At 37.3% G+C, this 18,981-nt stretch overlaps 2 protein-coding genes and 1 long non-coding RNA gene across 3 annotated transcripts in view; 1 reads left to right on the top strand and 2 right to left on the bottom strand.

The window, feature by feature from the left end:
* Positions 1-18,981, top strand: part of palmdb (palmdelphin b) — a 145,694-nt gene that overhangs the window by 52,938 nt on the left and 73,775 nt on the right. The window lies entirely within an intron of this gene.
* LOC307153757 overlaps positions 1-18,981 on the bottom strand; it is a 68,223-nt gene that overhangs the window by 14,251 nt on the left and 34,991 nt on the right. The window lies entirely within an intron of this gene.
* asns (asparagine synthetase) lies at positions 2,912-18,654 on the bottom strand. The gene is made up of 12 exons (XM_079863369.1): positions 18,544-18,654; positions 12,442-12,697; positions 11,637-11,874; positions 10,441-10,626; positions 9,143-9,244; positions 8,919-9,046; positions 8,112-8,238; positions 6,483-6,589; positions 5,463-5,563; positions 5,294-5,375; positions 4,906-5,061; positions 2,912-4,819 (listed from the first exon to the last, which is right to left on the bottom strand). Exons 2-12 carry the CDS (start codon positions 12,688-12,690, stop codon positions 4,514-4,516), a joined length of 1,782 nt encoding a protein of 593 aa, XP_079719495.1. The 5' UTR covers positions 12,691-12,697; positions 18,544-18,654; the 3' UTR covers positions 2,912-4,513.

The raw sequence follows: 18,981 nt of genomic DNA on the forward strand, positions 1-18,981 counted from the left end.
GTATTTGAAATACATGAATCATTTTTGATGACAACTAACTGGACAATGGATCTGTAGTTCCCAGCATGCTTTGCATGTGACTGCATTAGGAGAGTACATTTTGAAATGAACTGTTATTTGATGTTTTTCAGTAAAGAAAAAGACTTTGTTAGTGCTTAAAGTTCATTTACATTGGAGTTTTGTGTTTACCTTTGTGATCTTTAGGCTGTGAGCGGTTACGTGAAAACAGTTTGTTGCTTCACTCAAAGAGCAAAAACTGTGCAAATTGCCAGTGCTGAGACCAGTCTCTTCTACTTGCTCATTATATACGTTGTATACAGTAACAAACAAAATTGTCTATAGCATATTAACATGCGCTGTTGTTTGTCTGCTAGCCAGAGGAGCATCATTTCATAATTTTCCTGTTATCACTATAAAGCTGCTTTGAAATAATCTGTATTGTGTAAAGCGCTATTTAAATAAAGGTCACGAATTGTTGTTAGTTAGTATATTACATTTATTAAGTTGGTTTAACAATGCATCATTTGTTTAAATTAACATGTTTTATTTTTGCTGTGGCAACCTAAACTAATTGCATGGAAAAGTTTTTCTTAATTTAATTAAGCTTATTGAACAAGCTATTTTTACTTTTGCACTTTTTCTTTTTTCCTCTTACCTTCTTTATTATGCAGTCTATTTTTACTCTTGCTGTGTGTCTGGTTAGGGGACAGCCAGGAGACTCCTAACCAGTTTAGATGGGACATCAGGTCCTACTGCTGCTGCATGGTTGAACAGGTGCTGGGTCTCCCATGGGAAGGAACAGAAATCGGAAAGATAAGTAAAAGTGGGAAATTAGAGGTGTGAGAGATTGATTCAAACAAATAGCAAAATTCAAAGCAAAAGAATGCGTTTAAAATATGTGCAGGTATTTCAGGGAATACATTAAAATTGTACAACATTCAAACTTCTATTCTCTGCATTGGCATTTTAGTTCTGCTCCTCACAATCTGATGGATACTGAAGACTGGTTGAGTTTTCCTGTCATCTGCTGGTGGCTGGGTCTCACTACAGAAACAGAGCAAAATATCAGCTTTCCAAGAAGATTTGAATTTATGAATATGAATTTAATAAAAATATTTTTAATTATTGATTTATTAATAAATGTTGCTGTCTGATAATTAACGATTAGTTTATTGCTCTGAGAACTATAACCTTACCTTTTCTATTAATTTTTATAATTTTTCTTAAAAGGATATAATTCATGACATTGCAAATGTATGTGAAAATTTAAAACCGTTGAAAACTACACTATTACAACATCGATAGATGTAAAGTTATTTGGATATTATTAATATAAGAATGGAGAAGATCTGATTGCTGGCCACATGATTTCACAGTCACACAGGAGGAATGCTATACCCTCATATCAGACTGGAGAATGCTTTAGAACCCCTTTCCCTTCCCTCTACAAACCATTGATCCAGCCATTACAGGTTTTTCGCTCCAAATCCCACCACACAGAGTAAATCCAGCACAGGTGGGATATTGTTTTGGTTATTTACTGATGAGATACATGTATTTACATGTACATGCAATACATGTTTTTAAGCATGCACTGATATGAAATGTTTTAATTAAATTGTAAATAGTTTCAGCTAGAAGCTTTTTTTAAAAAAAAACAAACAAAGCTGATCAACAGTAAAAATATAAGTGAAAACCAGAAACATAAATGCGTGAAAGGGGAATACAAATGTAGAATGTAGTAGTAAATTTATTTAAATAAAGCCAGCTGCAGCCTAATCGTAAAATTGCACAAACCTAATATGTCTGTCTATCTATCTATCTATCTATCTATCTATCTATCTATCTATCTATCTATCTAGCACCCTGTTGTTATGCCATTCACAAAAGAGCTTATCTCTCTTCCTCTTTCCCCCCTCTCCTCTCCATTGCTCTCCTGCAGGGTTGTGAAAGAGAGACTATCTTTCTCCAACGAACAAACATTGACCGGTGCTTCAAAGATGTCAAGCTGTCATTCGGGGGTTCAGCCGAATTGAATCCTTAACATCACAACTGCATCTGGAACTGACAGATTCATAAAGGTCTGCATTTCTCAGATGTTCAAATGGATGTACAGTTTTCTTTTACATGGTTTGATATTCTCTCTTGTATGACTGTGTGTAGGCAGCTTGGCTCCATATTTTACAGGACAGCGTTCTGGTCCACCCTGGGTTTCCGTTCATTTGAGAGCCAGCGGGAACGTGACAGTATCTGAAATCCTTGTGGGGGACAATGTTGGTCCCCATGAGGATTACAGCTCATTTGACATTGCAGGTTTCACAAGACAGTGGCAGTCATTTTGTCAAGTAATGCATCAAGTAAGTGGCACTTAATAGAATAAACTTCCTTTGTAAAAAATAAATTTCCCCCAAAGATTTTTTTGTGTGTGTGTGTGTGTGTGTGTGAAAGAAATTAATGCTTTTATTCAGCAAGGAGGCATTAATTGGATCAATTTATTGCACGCTTATTTCTCTTCTAGTGCTTAATGCCCCTCCAAACTCTTTGGATCTACATGATTTACAAAAATGACTGATTAAAAAATGGCGAATTTCACCAAAAAGCAGCTAGGCTATTTGCTGGTTTGATTATTTCAAATATATTTCAGACTTCAAAGCCTACCAGTTCAGGTGTGATCTCGTCCTTGTGAACTGTGCATGTCCTGTCGCTGCTATGAACAAGATTTTTGCTCATTTAATATTGTGATTGTAGCGTGATATTAAAAATACTTTTTTAAATTACTTTTTGCATCATTAGTCTAAATGTGTATTTACAATGGGTGCACTCTCTCCACCTACAGGCGAACAGAGGAATACTCAATCATCGAAGTACCGTTTCACACCATACTGAAATAAGTCAAAACACACGTCAAGATACACTGAGGTAAAGCTTTATCAATACCATGACCAGATCTTTCAAACCGATAACAGCACGCATCAGGGTCTCAATGTAACTGAAACATCTTTGATTATTCAGTGCAGGAGGTGGAAAATGTTTTACGCAACATACACATCCATTTCATTAATATAATCCCAAATTCATTCTCTAATTACAGGGTTGTTAGTGCACCAAATAAAACAAACATTAAATCAAATTTTAAAAAGAGCAACACCAACTCCCCCTAAGGCTAAATGGTCAATCTTACTTAAACCAGTGCCAGTACGTCACTTTGAGAGACTCACACTAACAGCCATGCTGCTCTTAGGAACGCATATATCTCCATTCAATGGTCACCAAAACAGTTTGACTGTCAACAATCATACATTTCATCTTTGTGTTTTGCAATAGAAATGCATTCAGGTTTCGAACAACGTAAGGGTTAGTAAATATAGCTTTTTTTTTGTTTTTTGTGGACCATCCCTATAATGTCGCTTGTTAAAAGCAGTTTAACTAGCCAACCAATTGCTAATCTGTCAAATAACTAACCCTGCACATACAAATACACTCAGTCCCACTGAAGGAACATGAGTAAGTGCTTACCTCAAGTGCAAAATGGAAGTAGTTCATAGCCTGTAATACGGCTGTGCAACGATTAATCCCATCCAAAATAAGTGTTTACATGTGTACTGTGTATAATTATTTTGTGTATGTATACATGTTATAAATACACACGCATGTATATAATTAAGAATAATTTTTTTAACATATTTATATATAAGGCTATATATAAATATACAGTATATACACATGCAAATATATCTTAAATATATACATGCATGTGTGTATTTATATGTACAAAATTATACACAGTGCACACACATTATGTAAACAATTTTTTTTATTCTGGATGCAATTAATCGCTGCACAGCCCTAAACAAACCATCAACTTTTCCAGCCCAGGGGTGCATTTCCCAAAAGCATCAGTAGTCAACTTTGTTTGTAAGTTCCATTGAGCTCTATTGGTAACGACAGAAATTGTGACCATAGTTGGCTTTGGGAAATGCACCCCTGATCTTAAAATCTAATAGATCCCCTTCAAGCTTTCTGAATCTTTGTATAAAATTTTTGTTGACAATGTTGGCTAATGTTAAGTTCTGAGTTTTAAAGCAGTAACAAAAATAGAATTTACAGGTTTCTATACAAATTTTTATAGTGGAGTCCTTTAACCAACAAGCTATTCCTCGCTTCGGTTCCCAAATCTTTTTAGATTCTGTTTAATAAAATAAAGTTTGATGAAGAAATCTGAAGAGAAAAAATAAAATGATACACAATATACACTCAGTATATTGTATATAAATGCACAGAATTTCAGCAAGGCAGCTTGAAGGCTTGACTAGTGGACAAGGCTTCATTTCTGTGAAGAACTGGCCTGCAGTAATACAAATTCAGTTCTCTTTAGAAAAGACTAAACAAACCACCTAAAGAAAAAAAAAGAAAAAAGAAAAATAATTTTTTGCTCATTTAACAGAGGAAGGTAGCATCGTACATTTTGAACCAGCTCCATAGGCAGATGTGTGTGCTGTAAAGAATGTAATCTTTAGCCAAGGTCTGAAGAATGATGCGATTTCTCGTCTTTATCAGGCTTGTAGATGGACAGGGTTCTGGCTGAGGGGTCGGTGGCCTTGATCCAGCGGGGCATCCAGTAATGTGGCGTCCAGTCGCTGCGGCCGGGGTACTTCTTCTCAAAGACCTGCCTTATGTAGAAGCCTTCTTTGGTTTTGGGGGTGTTGGCTTTGGGGGTGTTGGCTTTGGGGGTGTTGGCTTTGGGGGTGTTGGCTTTGGGGGTGTTGGTTTTGATGACAGGGAACAGATCTTCAGCCTTCTCCAACTGAGAGTCGTTCACCTGAAGGAGAAAAGATAGATTAAAGGATACACACCGTGTACTGTGCACATCCATGACATCATAGTCTGTGTGTACATGTGTAGTACCTCAGACTCGATGTGCTCCTGCAGGCTTGCATACCAGGATTTCTTCAAGGATGTCATACCATCACTGAAGGCCTCTTTCCTTCTCCAGAGAATCTCATCTGGGATAAGATTCATCCCTTTAAATGATTCCCTCAGGAGATGCTTCTCCACATCATTCTGCTCCAATCAAACAAGTTATTCAGTCGGATTACAAAAAACACTAATATGATATTTGAAAAGAAAAAGCAATACCAATAAATTAAGCATCACTATCATTATTGCTCATATTTGGGGTTTTGGTTTTTGTATTACACTTCAGACCAGGCACCGTAACTGATGTGGGAACAGACACATTTTAGACTGACATGAGGAAGGATAAATCACTGAATTGTGAGGCGTCAGGACTCACCTTCGGTGCTCTCATCTCTGCAGGCAGAGAGAGGTAGTATGCGGTGAATCTGTGGTCCAGGAAAGGCACTCTCAGCTCCAGTCTAGTGGAAAAGGTTTGACGTCACAAACAGTGGAAATCACCAAGTTACAGTGGGAAGGGAAGAGAAGGAAGGGGTATTTTGTCTTACCCGTGTGCAGCCGTGGTTCTGTCCGCTCTCAGCACATCAAACAGATAAAGCTCTTTCAGCAGACGTACACTCTCCTCAGCGCCCGCTTCAGGGGTCGGCGCCTAATTCAAAGTCACAAATTCAGCAGAATCCAAGTCTGAAGTAGGGCTGTCACTTTTGTGAAAAAATCCTGTTCGATTTTTGAGACATAAGTGTTCACTGAATCGATTGTAAAATCGATTTTCCATGTCTAAAGACGTTTCCATTTTAAACGCCAAATATGGGCAAATCCACGGACAACTAACAGGCATTAGGATGAACATAAAGAGGGCGCTTGAGACGCGCACAAGTCAGCAATATTCCTGTTGATTTATTGGCGTGAAGTTTCGTGCACAATGACAAACAGCAGTGCAACATTCTCGAAAAGCAATAAGCAGAGTGGACTGCCATAACATCAATGAAAAACATTACTGCAGTCTTCAACATGCCTGTGTTTACGGTTAGAAAAGTCAAACAAATGTTGCCTACGTAGGCGATTGTTGACCGTAGCCCGAATCTGTATCTGTATGCATGAGACTGTCTGAATACCGGCAGAATTCACAGTTTTGTTGTAAAAAGAGACACATTATGCAGAAGGATAATTTGCTGTTATGTGTGTTTGTCAGAGCCTGCAGTTGCTGTGTGACGCGCGTTCGCTGTCGTGACGAGCTGGACGTGCTCCGAGAAAAGACATCGAAAAGACAAAGACATTTTTCGAAACTTGCGTTGGTTGGTCCGATCGATTGTGCAATCGATTTTCGAACGTAAAGTGACAGCCCTAGTCTGAAGATACAGCTAACAATGCATGACAAGACACTTATGTCTCATATAGTGAAGTCCCTCTTAAAATGTCTGAATGTTATTGAATTACATTATAAAACTACACAAATGTTGCTACACCTTTTCTCAGAACCAGTTTTATTAGAGCATTTTTAAGTGCAGCTTTTTTTATACATTTGGAATTGACAGTAAATGTAAACTTAGAACATAAATGACATGTACCTTATGAAAGTAGATATATCCTTGTGTCAGCTCATCAGAACCTTCACCTGAGAAAATCACAACGCTGTCTGTCTTCTCACGGATGTACTTTGATATCAGGTACATTCCTGCAAAAAAAAAAAAAAAAAAAAGATTTTGGTCATAGAGATAATACATTATTCAAAAGAGTAATAGATCATTTGAAATTGTATTTGTGTGCACTCGCAATAACAATAAAATGTCAAACTTTTGTAAAATAATTGAAAAACAGGATGCTCTTTCTGCCATCTCGGTCTCGGCTTGTCGAAATAAACCGAAACTCAGTGTATACTTGCCTCACAGACATGAGAAATGCATCTATAGAAAGCTTGAAATGTCTACTTTTAAATGAATCAATTCAAATGGAAAGCAAATATTCTCAGATTATGTGATCCATATGAAAAATGCATATAGACAACCACTACTGAGATGAGTCAGCATCGTTGACTTAAATCTCTACATCCGAAAACACAATTTTATCAATAAATTATTAAAATGTTCAAACAGTCTCCTTGCTGTTTTTTATAACACATTCTTAATCGGTGTGCTACAGCAAGCACAAGTGTGTGTGCACAATTGCTGATTACACTATTATATATAGGCAATTAAAGGATCATTATTGATTTATACCATATAAATCATCATTACGTTTTAATTCATGTAACTTCTGGCACTCTAGCGGAAAATAAACAAAACTGCATCTTGTGGAAGAACATAGTCAGAATGACTTCTCTCCGTTTATGTCTATTAGGACTTTGACTCAGAACATTATTTTTGTAATTGTGTTTGCTTGTAAACATTGTTTTCAATTCAGATTCTGAGGCTTTTTCACGCCTGGTTAAGTTTTGAATAGCGAGCTCATTAGCAAGACTATTTTTGGTCATCTGGGCTCCTGTAGGTGACGTTAGCATCCTGGTTAGCACCTATTTTGTATACCAAAACAATGGCCGTGCCAACGCCTACAACAACCATGCCTGACGAGAGTTCGAAATCTACACTCCAGACAATTTGAAAAGCAACGTGTGGTGCTACTTTGGGTTACCAAAGAAACAGGGAATCCCCCCCCCCCCATAAATAAAAAACAATAAAAAACAGTTGTGACAGTGTGTTTTTCTTCTGAAAACATCATTGCCTGCCTATTGACATTGACTGATACACTGCCCTCTGGTGGACAGAACATATACAACTTAAGTTTGATACAAATAAAGGTCTTACTGAAGGCATTTAATGGTCAAAATATTATTAATAAATATTCAAATATTAATATTAATAAACAAACGAACTTCGAATATGATTTTTGGGCAAAAGTCAAAGCCCTAATGTCAATGATGAGTCATGCAGATACTGGGCTACAATAGTCCAAATATAAACATTTGTTATTCAGGATAAGACAAAAACACGGTTTGGAAAATGGATTCATGATGTACTCACTAAATATATACATTTTGTACATTTTTGAACACAAATATTACATATTGCAGCTTTAAACATGCGATCAGTCAACTAATTAAACGAACTACTAGTCGACTATATTATATATATATATATATATAATTACTCGTGAGTAGCCCTAGTTCCTTCTACTCCTATAGTCTGAGCTCCTGTACTCACCAACAGAGGCACGCACAGTGGTGATGTCAAAACTCTCCAAGTGAAAGATGACTTCATCCAACGCGCGGATACCCTCCTCAGGCGTGAACTTCACCTCATGGTGTTCGCTGCCAATGTAGGCTGCCACCTGCCACACAACACCAGTTAAAACCAACGTGTACCAACGTAAATACTCAAAACCACATATGGCATGTGATTCAACTGATTTTTAAACTGGAAGAACAAAACGATCCAAAAAACGATGATCCTCTTTTGCCTCTATAATAAAAACGAGATCATTGATGTGCAACCGGTTCATATCTGTTACTGGAAGCATCTCAAAAATGTGTGTTAGACTTTCATGGCCCTTTAAACCATGGAGCTTTTATTTTGGTGGTTTTACTTTTAAGTTTTTTACATTTACTTTTATTTTACTTTAAGTTTCTATGATAACTGATGATTCACCCTACGAGTTTACCATCGAAATTATTTCGAAGCTGTTATATTAAAGTACAAATCTTGCATAGTGTGCCTTTACTGCTTTTACTTTTGCTCATAAAGTGCACCAGATTGAAAAATGTACACAGTTTTCTTCAGAAACTAAATTTTTCCCTGTAGTATCCAAGAATGGTATTAAACCTTCGATATTTCTAAGGTATTTTATTGTGGTTAGAAATTCCACAATCATGACAACACTAGCATCTAATGCTTTTAAGTCAACACAAAGTGCAGAGAAATGCACTATCCAAAGAGAGTGCAACACATGTTCAGGCTATAGAAGCATAAAGTGCATATGATATGACATGCTGAATGTACAGTGTCACTTACCTTGCGGGCAGCAAGAAGATCTGGGCTGTCATCTGCACCAATGGCAAAAGTCTGAATGGGATACTGAAGCTCTTCTTCTTTGGCCAGTTTCACGAGTGTCGCGGCAACCAGACTGGAATCGAGACCACCTGGAAATAAAACCATCATGGATAGGGTGAATGTAATAAAAAAGTCAGAGTAACAAACCCACTTAAAGCAAATAACAGAAAGAGCAGCACAGGCACCTGAGAGGAGGCAGCCGATTCTTCTGTGAGCCATCAAGCGTTTCTTTACAGCATTTTCAAACAGGATCCTAATGTTGCTCTTGACCGTCTCCAATTCAAAGCCTGATGACAAGGGAGAAAAAAGTATTTCTTTTTAGTTGTCATTGATTGAAAGACGACGTACAGTGCTGCTTGAAAGTTTGTGAACCTTTTAGAATTTTCTATATTTTTGAATAAATATGATCCAAAACATCAGATATTCACACAAGTCCTAAATGTAGACAAAGAGAACCCAATCAAACAAACGAGACAAAATAATATACTTGGTAATTTATTTATTCAGGAAAATTATCAAAAATGACATATCTCTGAGTAGCAAAAGTATGTGAAGTTCTAGGATTAGAAGTTAATTTAAAAGTGAAATTAGGCTCCACCTGTTCTGAGATGGTTTCAGCCAATGGGATGACATTCAGCTGTCAGTGAGTGTCCCGTTATTGCTGCACAAGGGGGTCAAAACAAATACTGAGTATATACAGAGTATATATTATTTTACAGGGTAGTCTAGCAACTCTTCATTGACTTTCGAGCTGCAAAAACCTAAATTGGGTCAGGCCAATCACATCGCGTATAGAGTAGGTGGGGCGGGCTTAACATAATGATGACAGAGTTGCGACGGTTCCCTGCTACTTGAAAACAAAGAAGAGCTGCTGCTTCTGGCGAACAGTCTTTCGAATCGGCTTTGTCCGCGACTCTAGAGGACTTGGAGTTAAGTTTTTCTTTGAGAAAAGAGCAAAGAACGGCACTTAAGTCATTCTTAAAAAAAGGAAGGTGTGTTCGTAGTTTTGCCGGCCAGATATGGCAAAAGTTGAATCAACTAATGTTAGCTCCACTGTTGGGAAAACGCTCTGGTTGGTTGCAGCGCTGTCCTATTGCGTGCAGAGGGAATTTGAAAGACAGCCGTTTATCCCGCTCCTCGGATTGATCCGTGTCTATGGTGAGTTGCCAGACCTAACATCTTGATGTAGGTCTGGCTTGCCAGGCTAGTAATACGGTGTACTTTTAGGACTTTTGTGAATCTGATGATGTTTTGGGTCATATTAATGCAAAAATATAGAGAATTCTAAAAGGTTCATAAACTTTCAAGCACCACTGTATACTACAATGATTGGAAAGTTCCAGAAATATTTTTCCCATTCATCTTTTCCATAGACATTTAAATGCAAAGAAAAACAAGGTGATAACACTGTTGTGTGTGCCTACCCTGAAACACAAAGAATATAAAAATTGCTTGTACATTTATATCACTATAAGACATCTACCTGTGCCAAGGCCCTGAAGGTTGTTATAGGAGGCATGTTTAGGTTCCTCTGTGCAGCAGTGGAAGCGCTCCATCTGAATAGACTTGACTTTTCCATTGGGATTCAAGTGAAACTCCTCAAAGTGTCCTGGGAGGAAGGCGGTGATCTCTGCAGGGGTGGACATGGAGTGTGTGATCTCTGTCAAACCTGTTTGGATTAAATCACAGTGAAAATGGGATGCTGTAATCATTCTGCAATAAATGTGTGCTCAAAGTATTGCACCAGCAGATATGAATAAAACTAAATGATAATGTAATTACATCCAAAAAAGAAAAAAATCCTGGTTTGCCGTGCTTCTTTGTAGAGCTGCACAATTTGGCCTAACATTTTTTGATTTTATATCAGATTGATGACTAAGATTATTAAAATAAAAATATTACAAATGTAATCGTAAAATAAAATAAAAATACTATTTAAGATTTTTTTTTTCAGTAGCTGAAATTACAACGCTAATATTTATGGCTGTCTTAATTTCTTTATTTTCAGACTTTAAACCATTCAGCATTTATTTTGGCAGAAAATGGCAGGGAGACCAACCCTTAACCGTCACCCCCCCCTTTTTGAGAATAGACATGAAAATGCACTAACTGTTGTAATTGAAGAATGCTTTGGAATAAGACCCTGAAAGCACTTCAAAACATTAAAGTATGAAAAAGTTATGGAACTTCAAATTGACTGTAAATCAAACTGTACTGTACAAAACATTTTATATAAAATATATATTTTACAAAATAATTTTAACTCTAAAATTCCTTCAAATTTGGAACTCAACTTGGTTAGACATATGGCTTTGATTTAAAGTTGATATCACAAATTGAAGTTCCTATGAGATTTTGTTTAGGCGATGTACCAAAAACAGCCATCTACGTGTTCTCGCCAACAAAATACATTTCTGTTCAAATTTCACTTCTATCACAAACAGTCGCCAAATATGGAACCTTGAGGCCTTTTCAAAGATACAGTGAATTGAGAAAGTATTCAGACGCCAGATTATGAGCTGCAGGTGTGTAAAAGAACAGTGCCGTGCTTCACTCTGAATCATGCATTCATTTATTAATCTAAAACAGTTTTGCGATTTGACTTATCTGTATCGGGATTACGGTTTTAGTTAAATTAACCAGGAGAGGACAACTATGACTTGGTTTTATTCATTATACCTTTGGCCTCAGAACTGACTGCTAGAAAGCCATCGTCGGTGAGCAGTCTGAACAGTGGTCTCACACCGTACGTGTCCCTCCCCAAGAAAACCTTTCTGTTAGCAGTGTCCAACAGGATGAATGCGAACACTCCATCTAGCAGAGATGCCATCTCCTTGATTCCAAAGCGATCGTACAGGTGCAGAAGGATCTCTCCATCCACTTTGGTCTGATACTCAAACTCAAATTGCTCCTTCAGCTATAAGGGAAAAGACAGATCATTAGATGTTAAGTTAAACCATCTACGATCATTCCAACTACGATCACATGACTCAATCACACAAAGGCCTTGAAGAGGTCATGACATGAGAAATCTAATTTTCCTTGATCTTTTGGCATATAAGAGGTCTTTGTATCATTAATACATCCTTCCATAACTTAAAACATCCTTGTCATCAATAAAAAAGCATAATATAATCAAGCTGTAAAAATACTTTGAATCCAAGGTGGCATGTGACGTCACGGGGCACAATCATTTTAATATGACTACCTCTGTACCAAGACAACAACATTGTCCACTGGTGTTCAGTCGATGAGAAGCGAGTGAATCTAAAGTAGTTGTACACAAGATTGTGAAAAGATCGTGATGCCACGCAGACCTTGTGCTGTTTCTGGCTGTGGAATAGCAATCTTTGCATAAGCTGCCAGCTGTGTATATATATATACACACACACACACACACACACACACACACACACACACACAAACATGAAATTATCACTCTGATAAAATTATATTTTTGTGTGAACAACGTTCAACTACTTACCGTGATGTGGTTGTAGATCTCACCGTTGTAACACAACCAGAGGTAGGGAAACTTCTTGACACGCAGAGGCTGCATGCCATACAGCTGGTCCACAATAGCAAGGCGGTGAAACCCAAAGCAGCAGTTGGTGAATCCATTGACATTCTCGAAGCGGAAAGCATCTGGACCACGATGCGCGATCTTCATGGCATTGGTGCACTGAGCCGAGAGGCACTCATCACTACCAAACAAGGCCCATATACCACACATTCTGATGCTGGAAAAAACAATGCATAAATATGTCATTAAAATTAGAAGGAAGCAAAAGTATTCAGCGATTTTGGTGCTATCATTGTAGTGCCCCTAGCACTCCCATTCAAAAAGCATTTTGACCGAAAACGAAAATACGGTCAATCTTACAAGTGCCGTTTCCATTCTAATTATGCATTTACACGAATGTTTGACTCGGGTAGATTACTAACAAAAATAGCCTAGGTTGCAATTTGGCGAGAGTTACCCTTTAACTTGCTTACAATTTAATGAAACTCGACACAGATCAGCATCAATGATAGACACTGGCAAAAGCTCAGAAATGGGTGTGGAGGTGGCGCTCTAAAGGTAGGGGTTTAGTTTTTCCTACAGTCACCAAACTCAGTACATATATTGTTCTCATCAAGCCAGACAACTTTATTTAGTAACAGCAAGTTTATTTTTTATTTATTTTTTTAAGACAACCAGATATTTCAGCTGACGGATAAAGGATGTAACACTAAAGTTGTCCACTAGATAGAGTCATTGGATACGAATTCCTTTAAGCCTATTCCTCTTTGTGTCTCTAGCAGTTAGAATGACAAATCACTACATAGAATAAATATACTGTTCTGGTAATATAGTTTTATAAAATTATTTCACAAATGCTCAAATCATTAATATAAAAGAAAAAAATGCTTATAAATAAGAAGGTCATGAAACTAAATTTTCTGAGATTTTAAAAAAGGTGTGTGTTGAACATCATTGAAGACAATGTTTGCATCTGTTAGATATAATTGTAGGAGAAAACTGGTTCATTTTGAGTTTTTTTCCACTAGTTTCATCTTCCGGGTTTAAAATCTACATCGTGTCTTACACTATAATACTTCAATGACGCGTCGGTGTCTCAATTATTCATGAGGGTTTTTTTTTATCCTATGAGAAGACACTGTCTCTTAAAGCTCCAGTTTGACACAGGGCCCCATTTACCAATTTGCAACTGTTTGCAAAAATGAGGCTGAGGGGTGTTTTTGGAATAAGAGCAATTTCTTTTTCGTGATATTACTTCTTAGCCGGGTTACATTTCTCTCTTGTCGTAAACTATAGAGCGAGGCTTCTAAAATTTGGGGTGTGATATTTAATGACACTTGTTTTCAGCTGCCACATTTATCAATGTACAATCAGTCATATGTGATTGATGAAACATTTGTATGCTGCCAATCCCATCATGTTGAACCCTGTCGCAAGACGATTTCTGTGCTTGGATCTGTATTTGCTTCTACGTTAGATTGGTAAATGGGGCCCAGTGTCATTTGTCATTTTTTTTGGGTTAAACATTTTTTTTAAATATTTTTTGAGCAAGTACATAACCAGCCAGTGTTCAAAACTATCTGCTTGCCTTAGCTTAATTCAAAACGGTAAGCTTGTGATCATTTTTTAAATTCCAGTGGTACTGGTGGATTAAATGTAGTCACGCAATTCTGATGTTGTTAACATTAACAATTTGAGAACAAAGTATAATTTGCACGGTTTGACGTGATATGATAACTAAGCAATCGTTAGATTTAATCGGCGCGATTTACTGCAATGCTTTTTTTCCCCTTAGTTGGTCAGAACAAAAGTGGATGTTACTTGTTCAGATTACATTTTTCGGTGAAAATTCTTATTTTGTCATACTTCCAAAAAGTAGAATCTGTGATTGCGAATGGCAGTATCCATACCGAAGCGGTGACTGACAGCCGCACTCTCACACTCTCAAAACATTGGATTCATCCGCACGGTGCCGAGGCACAACCCACGTAAAGTTGATAATTCCACGAATAACTGCAATGCAGATATCGAACAGAGATGGCGACAAAGAGGAAAAACTGCAGACTGCAGCTTTAATTATTGATGACACCACATGTGTGCTTTCCAATGACAGACATGTCAAACTGTGAGAAAATATAGCTGTGATATGACAAGTGCTGAGCTCACCCATCTCTGGCTCAACGTCAACCAAAGCACAAAAGCTCATTTGAATTTAGATCACCTGATGCTGCACTCAATGTTCTAATCACATCGGTGTGATTGTATGGGTCAAAGGTCGTTAATCTAATATATAAAGCAGAGCATTCAGCTACTTTAAAAAGGACAAACAGACATTTGTCAGTGCATTTCATTTGACTAACTTTGCAATCTTTTAAAAATCTTGCTTTCCACACGTTTTATAATTCGTTACATTTATATAGCGCTTTTTCTGAGACCTCAAAAGCGCTTTACATAGATGGGGGAATCTCCTCAACCACCACCAATGTGCAGCATCCACTTGGATGATGCGACGGCAGCCATATTGCGCCAGAACGCCCACCACACACCAGCTTACTGGTGGAGAGGAGACAGTGATGAAGCCAATCAGTATATGGGGATGATTAGGAGGCCATGATGGACAGGGGCCAAGGGGCAAATTTGGCCAGGATGCCGGGGTTACACCCCTACTCTTTTTTCGAAGGACATCCTGGGATTTTTAATGACCACAGAGAGTCAGGACCTCGGTTTAACGTCTCATCCGAAGGACGGTGCTCTTTTGACAGTATAGTGTCCCCGTCACTACACTGGGGCATTAGGACCCACACAGACAACAGGGTGAGCACCCCCTGATGGCCTCACTAACACCTCTTCCAGCAGCAACCTGGTTTTTCTCAGGAGGTCTCCCATCCAGGTACTAACCAGGCTCAGCCCTGCTTAGCTTCAGTGGGCAACCAGTCTTGGGCTACAGCCTACAGGGTGATATGGCTGCTGGTTTTACCTGTTTTTAGTGCGAGTCGGCATGGGCGACTGACAGTTGACAGTTGCTCTTCCTCTCCTGTCTTGCCAAATCACACCCACTTCCCTCCCTTCTTCTCACAGCCAAACATGCCCATTTAAGCTGCATTTTTCAAAAAATATTGTGAGGTAGACTTGAGCTGAAAGAGCAGGGTTTCATTACCCTTAAAGGTTTTGGTAACAATTTACAATAAGGTATCATTGTGTTAACATTATTTTCAGCCATTCATCTGCAAACTAAAATGCAGGCAACCAAACATAGCCTAAAGTTACACCGCTCAATTTAAATGGTCCTCTGTACAATCTGTGCCGGTCAATATGCCCAGTGCCCAAGCAAACACATTTTTGCGCATGCGAAGGATGATATTTCGTGTGGATATTGGAATAGTATAAAGCCTTGCTTACATAATGAACAATAGTTTCACATACATAGTTACATAGTGAATATGGAGTATGCGAGGTATGCGAGTCAAATTGCGAGTTTCTCTTTAAATAAATTCATTTTGTCTTGCTTGTACGTGGTTTATAATGAATGCCACTATAACCTAACTTGTGTTTTAATTTATAGTTTAGTATATAATTTTAGAGCCCATTTTGACCCCCAAAGACCATGAATGTGACGTTTTGCATACCTTAAGAACAGCCCAGTTCATGTAAAAAAAAAAAAGTTACAAAATGTATGCCACTGAGTATTAGGGTTAATGACAAATCTACTAGATAAACATAAAATTAACATGATGATATGTTTTTAATGTCCTGTACACATTTTGTAGCATCAATGTTCTTAGAGGTCGATTTTACACCAGGCTCATTTATCTGTTAAGTTATATTACATCTTAACATGACCATAATTGTATTAAAATATGTTTGCGTACGCACATGTGAATTAGGTGGAGATTTTTCATGAGAATTTCTCTTGTGTGTACAAATATGAAATAATCCACAAAATTATTAGTGAATGAAACTTTTTTTTTTTTTTTAATGAGATTGAGGTCATTATAACTTGAAATATTATAATCTTCCAAACACTTACCTCTGCTTTAGGGCCCTGACCTAAATTTATTCACAGAGCTATTTACATAGTCAACAAGGAAACATAAAATCCCTGACACATAACACTTTGTAAAAATAAAAATAAATAAAATCATGTTCTAGAAGTTTAAACTGCTGGGGTCCAATTGACCCCAGTGGGGAAAAAAAGTGGGGTAAATCTGAGGGTGATTGGAGGGTTAATGTCTGTAAAGGTTTCATTTTTATTTACTAGTATTTAGACTAATATTCATATTAATTAATGTAACTGTTTGCAAGTTACAAAATGTATGCCATTTGGTTCTAAAGTGAGCACCACTTCACATGACTGACAGCGGAGTACCTGGAGACAGCAGTAACACCAGTAATGCAAGTCTGTCAATGAATTTCAGTTCAGTGGTAGTTTAAAATGTTATGTTTAGGAGCAACACTGCAGAAACAAAAATAAATTAACCCTCTATGGTGTTTCGTCATTTATAAACGACGCAGAGAAAATACAACAATATTCAACCGAAACAAATTGCATTTTAGAATTATATAATATCCTTCAGTCAATAAAATTAAAATTTGTCTCAAGTGCTTGACATTTGGCAACAAGGACGTGAAAGAGACATGAGCACGTTAGGTCACATGCTGTTTTAGGCTCCTTTGTAAGTTCATTTTTAACTAGGAAATTCAATTAAATAAAATTGAACAGCAGATGTGTTTTCTAAAGTTTCTGGTCATTTTAAAAGCACATTTTGTAAATTCAATAACTTAAATACCAAAAAACAAACAAAAAATATCTGTGTTATGCTTAAATGACAGTCCTTTTAGGGGATACATTTTTTCTACATAGCTGCACTATTGTTCATTACTGGCAGTGTCAGGCAGTATAGTAGGCTTTTGAGTGTCAGGCATTTTGGTACATTATTCTATGCCAGTTTGAAACATGTGATCCATTCCATCCATAATACTACAACCAGATGTCAGGAAAGATGCCACTGACTATTGGCCTCACTACACTGACAAGCAGTGATGCTTCAAAAATGATGACTAAACAGGTCAAGCTCGAGTTGTGGAAAGTGTGGGCTACACTGAAAAAGAAGAGACTTGTTGATTTTCACTTGTGCCACAATCATTGATTTGGACTTTGAAGAAAAAAACAGTGTTAAAGATTATGTTTTTTGAAACACTAAGACACTAAGAAACTCCAGTCAGCGAAGTTGCATCTGAACTTGTGTCAAGTTTGACATTTTCACAAGCGAGGTCAATATGAAATATGGTAGCACAAGATGAAATGGAATGTTAATAAATCTTTTTAATGTTAGACCTTTTCAAATGACGAAACTGAGTCCTGGTGCCTTCTAAAGAGTACATAGCTTAACATGAATAAAATATTTATCAGGTTTTTTTTTTGTTGTTGTTTTTTGTTTCTTATGCTCTAAACAATGTAATGACATTAAAAATGTCTAAATTCAAAAACACATTTATTTCCTGGGTCTTAGGTTATGCAGCACGAGCATCCACCCTGATAGGTGACATCGATGTCGAACACACCTGGTGACGAGTCAGGGGTAGGGGAAGTTAACGTTACTTTATTAAAGATTACGAGGGCACATGGATTTAAGAAAAACTACTTAAGTGCATCGATACATTATTTATATTAAATACTACAATATTCCATAAAAAAAAAGAAGAATTGTCAAGTTTGATTTCATGATGACTTTAATATCGTCATCTAAAACGTGTCCTCGTGGCTGGCTTGAACAGGGAAAACTGTGTAGTAATGTATATCAGCATATCATTATTAATAGGAAGAAATCTAATATAATCATTTGACAGATGGTTAATTATGGTTAATTTATGTTTAAGCTGTTCGTTCATCCCATATGCTCAACATCTCTTGTATACGACAGGAAATCTGAAAAACTGCTGTGGTTTAGGCTAACATTTGAAGCAATCTGCATTCCAGCTCCCATATAATCCGTTTTTAACATTTTAAAAACACATATAGTGAGATAAAATCGTAATAAATCAATCAGATACAACGTGCACTACCTTTAAAAGATGCTTGATTTGGTGTATTTCGGATGAGGTGTGAGAAAGACCCGTTCTTCTTCAATGAGGAATGGATCGGCCCGGCTGATGAAACGCACATGCTGCATTTCTGCATTAAGTTAGATATTTGTCGTTCGCTTGCTCGATTGGTTGAATGTGACGGTCTTGGTCACGTGACTGCAGGACCGTCGCTAATAGGGTGCCTAGGAGGGCCCTCTGCCGTTATTTTGAAATCGAAAGCGAGGCTCCGGTGGGAAGAAAACCGGAAGTGTCGCCTTTAATCACAGGAGAGTCGTGAATGCGATGGCGTATTGTTGTGTTTAATGATGTTGTGTCAATTCTAAAACTGTACATACATTTCTTTCATACTTTAGACTATATACAGTGAAATTCATTTATAAATAAAATAAATTTTATATATATAATTCAGAAAGTAAA

This window comes from Squalius cephalus (genome assembly GCF_949319135.1).
Source record: "Squalius cephalus genome assembly, chromosome: 25".
In the NCBI taxonomy this organism is placed as follows: domain Eukaryota; kingdom Metazoa; phylum Chordata; class Actinopteri; order Cypriniformes; family Leuciscidae; genus Squalius; species Squalius cephalus.

Excerpts from the sequence above, each read along its gene's own strand:
- asns (XM_079863369.1), bottom strand. The coding sequence starts at position 12,690 with ATGTGTGGTATATGGGCCTTGTTTGGTAGTGATGAGTGCCTCTCGGCT. Across the intron at positions 8,239-8,918 it reads ATCTTCTTGCTGCCCGCAAG|GTGGCAGCCTACATTGGCAG; the intron begins GTAAGTGACACT and ends GTTGTGTGGCAG. Across the intron at positions 5,062-5,293 it reads CAGAGATGAGAGCACCGAAG|AATGATGTGGAGAAGCATCT; the intron begins GTGAGTCCTGAC and ends TGATTGGAGCAG.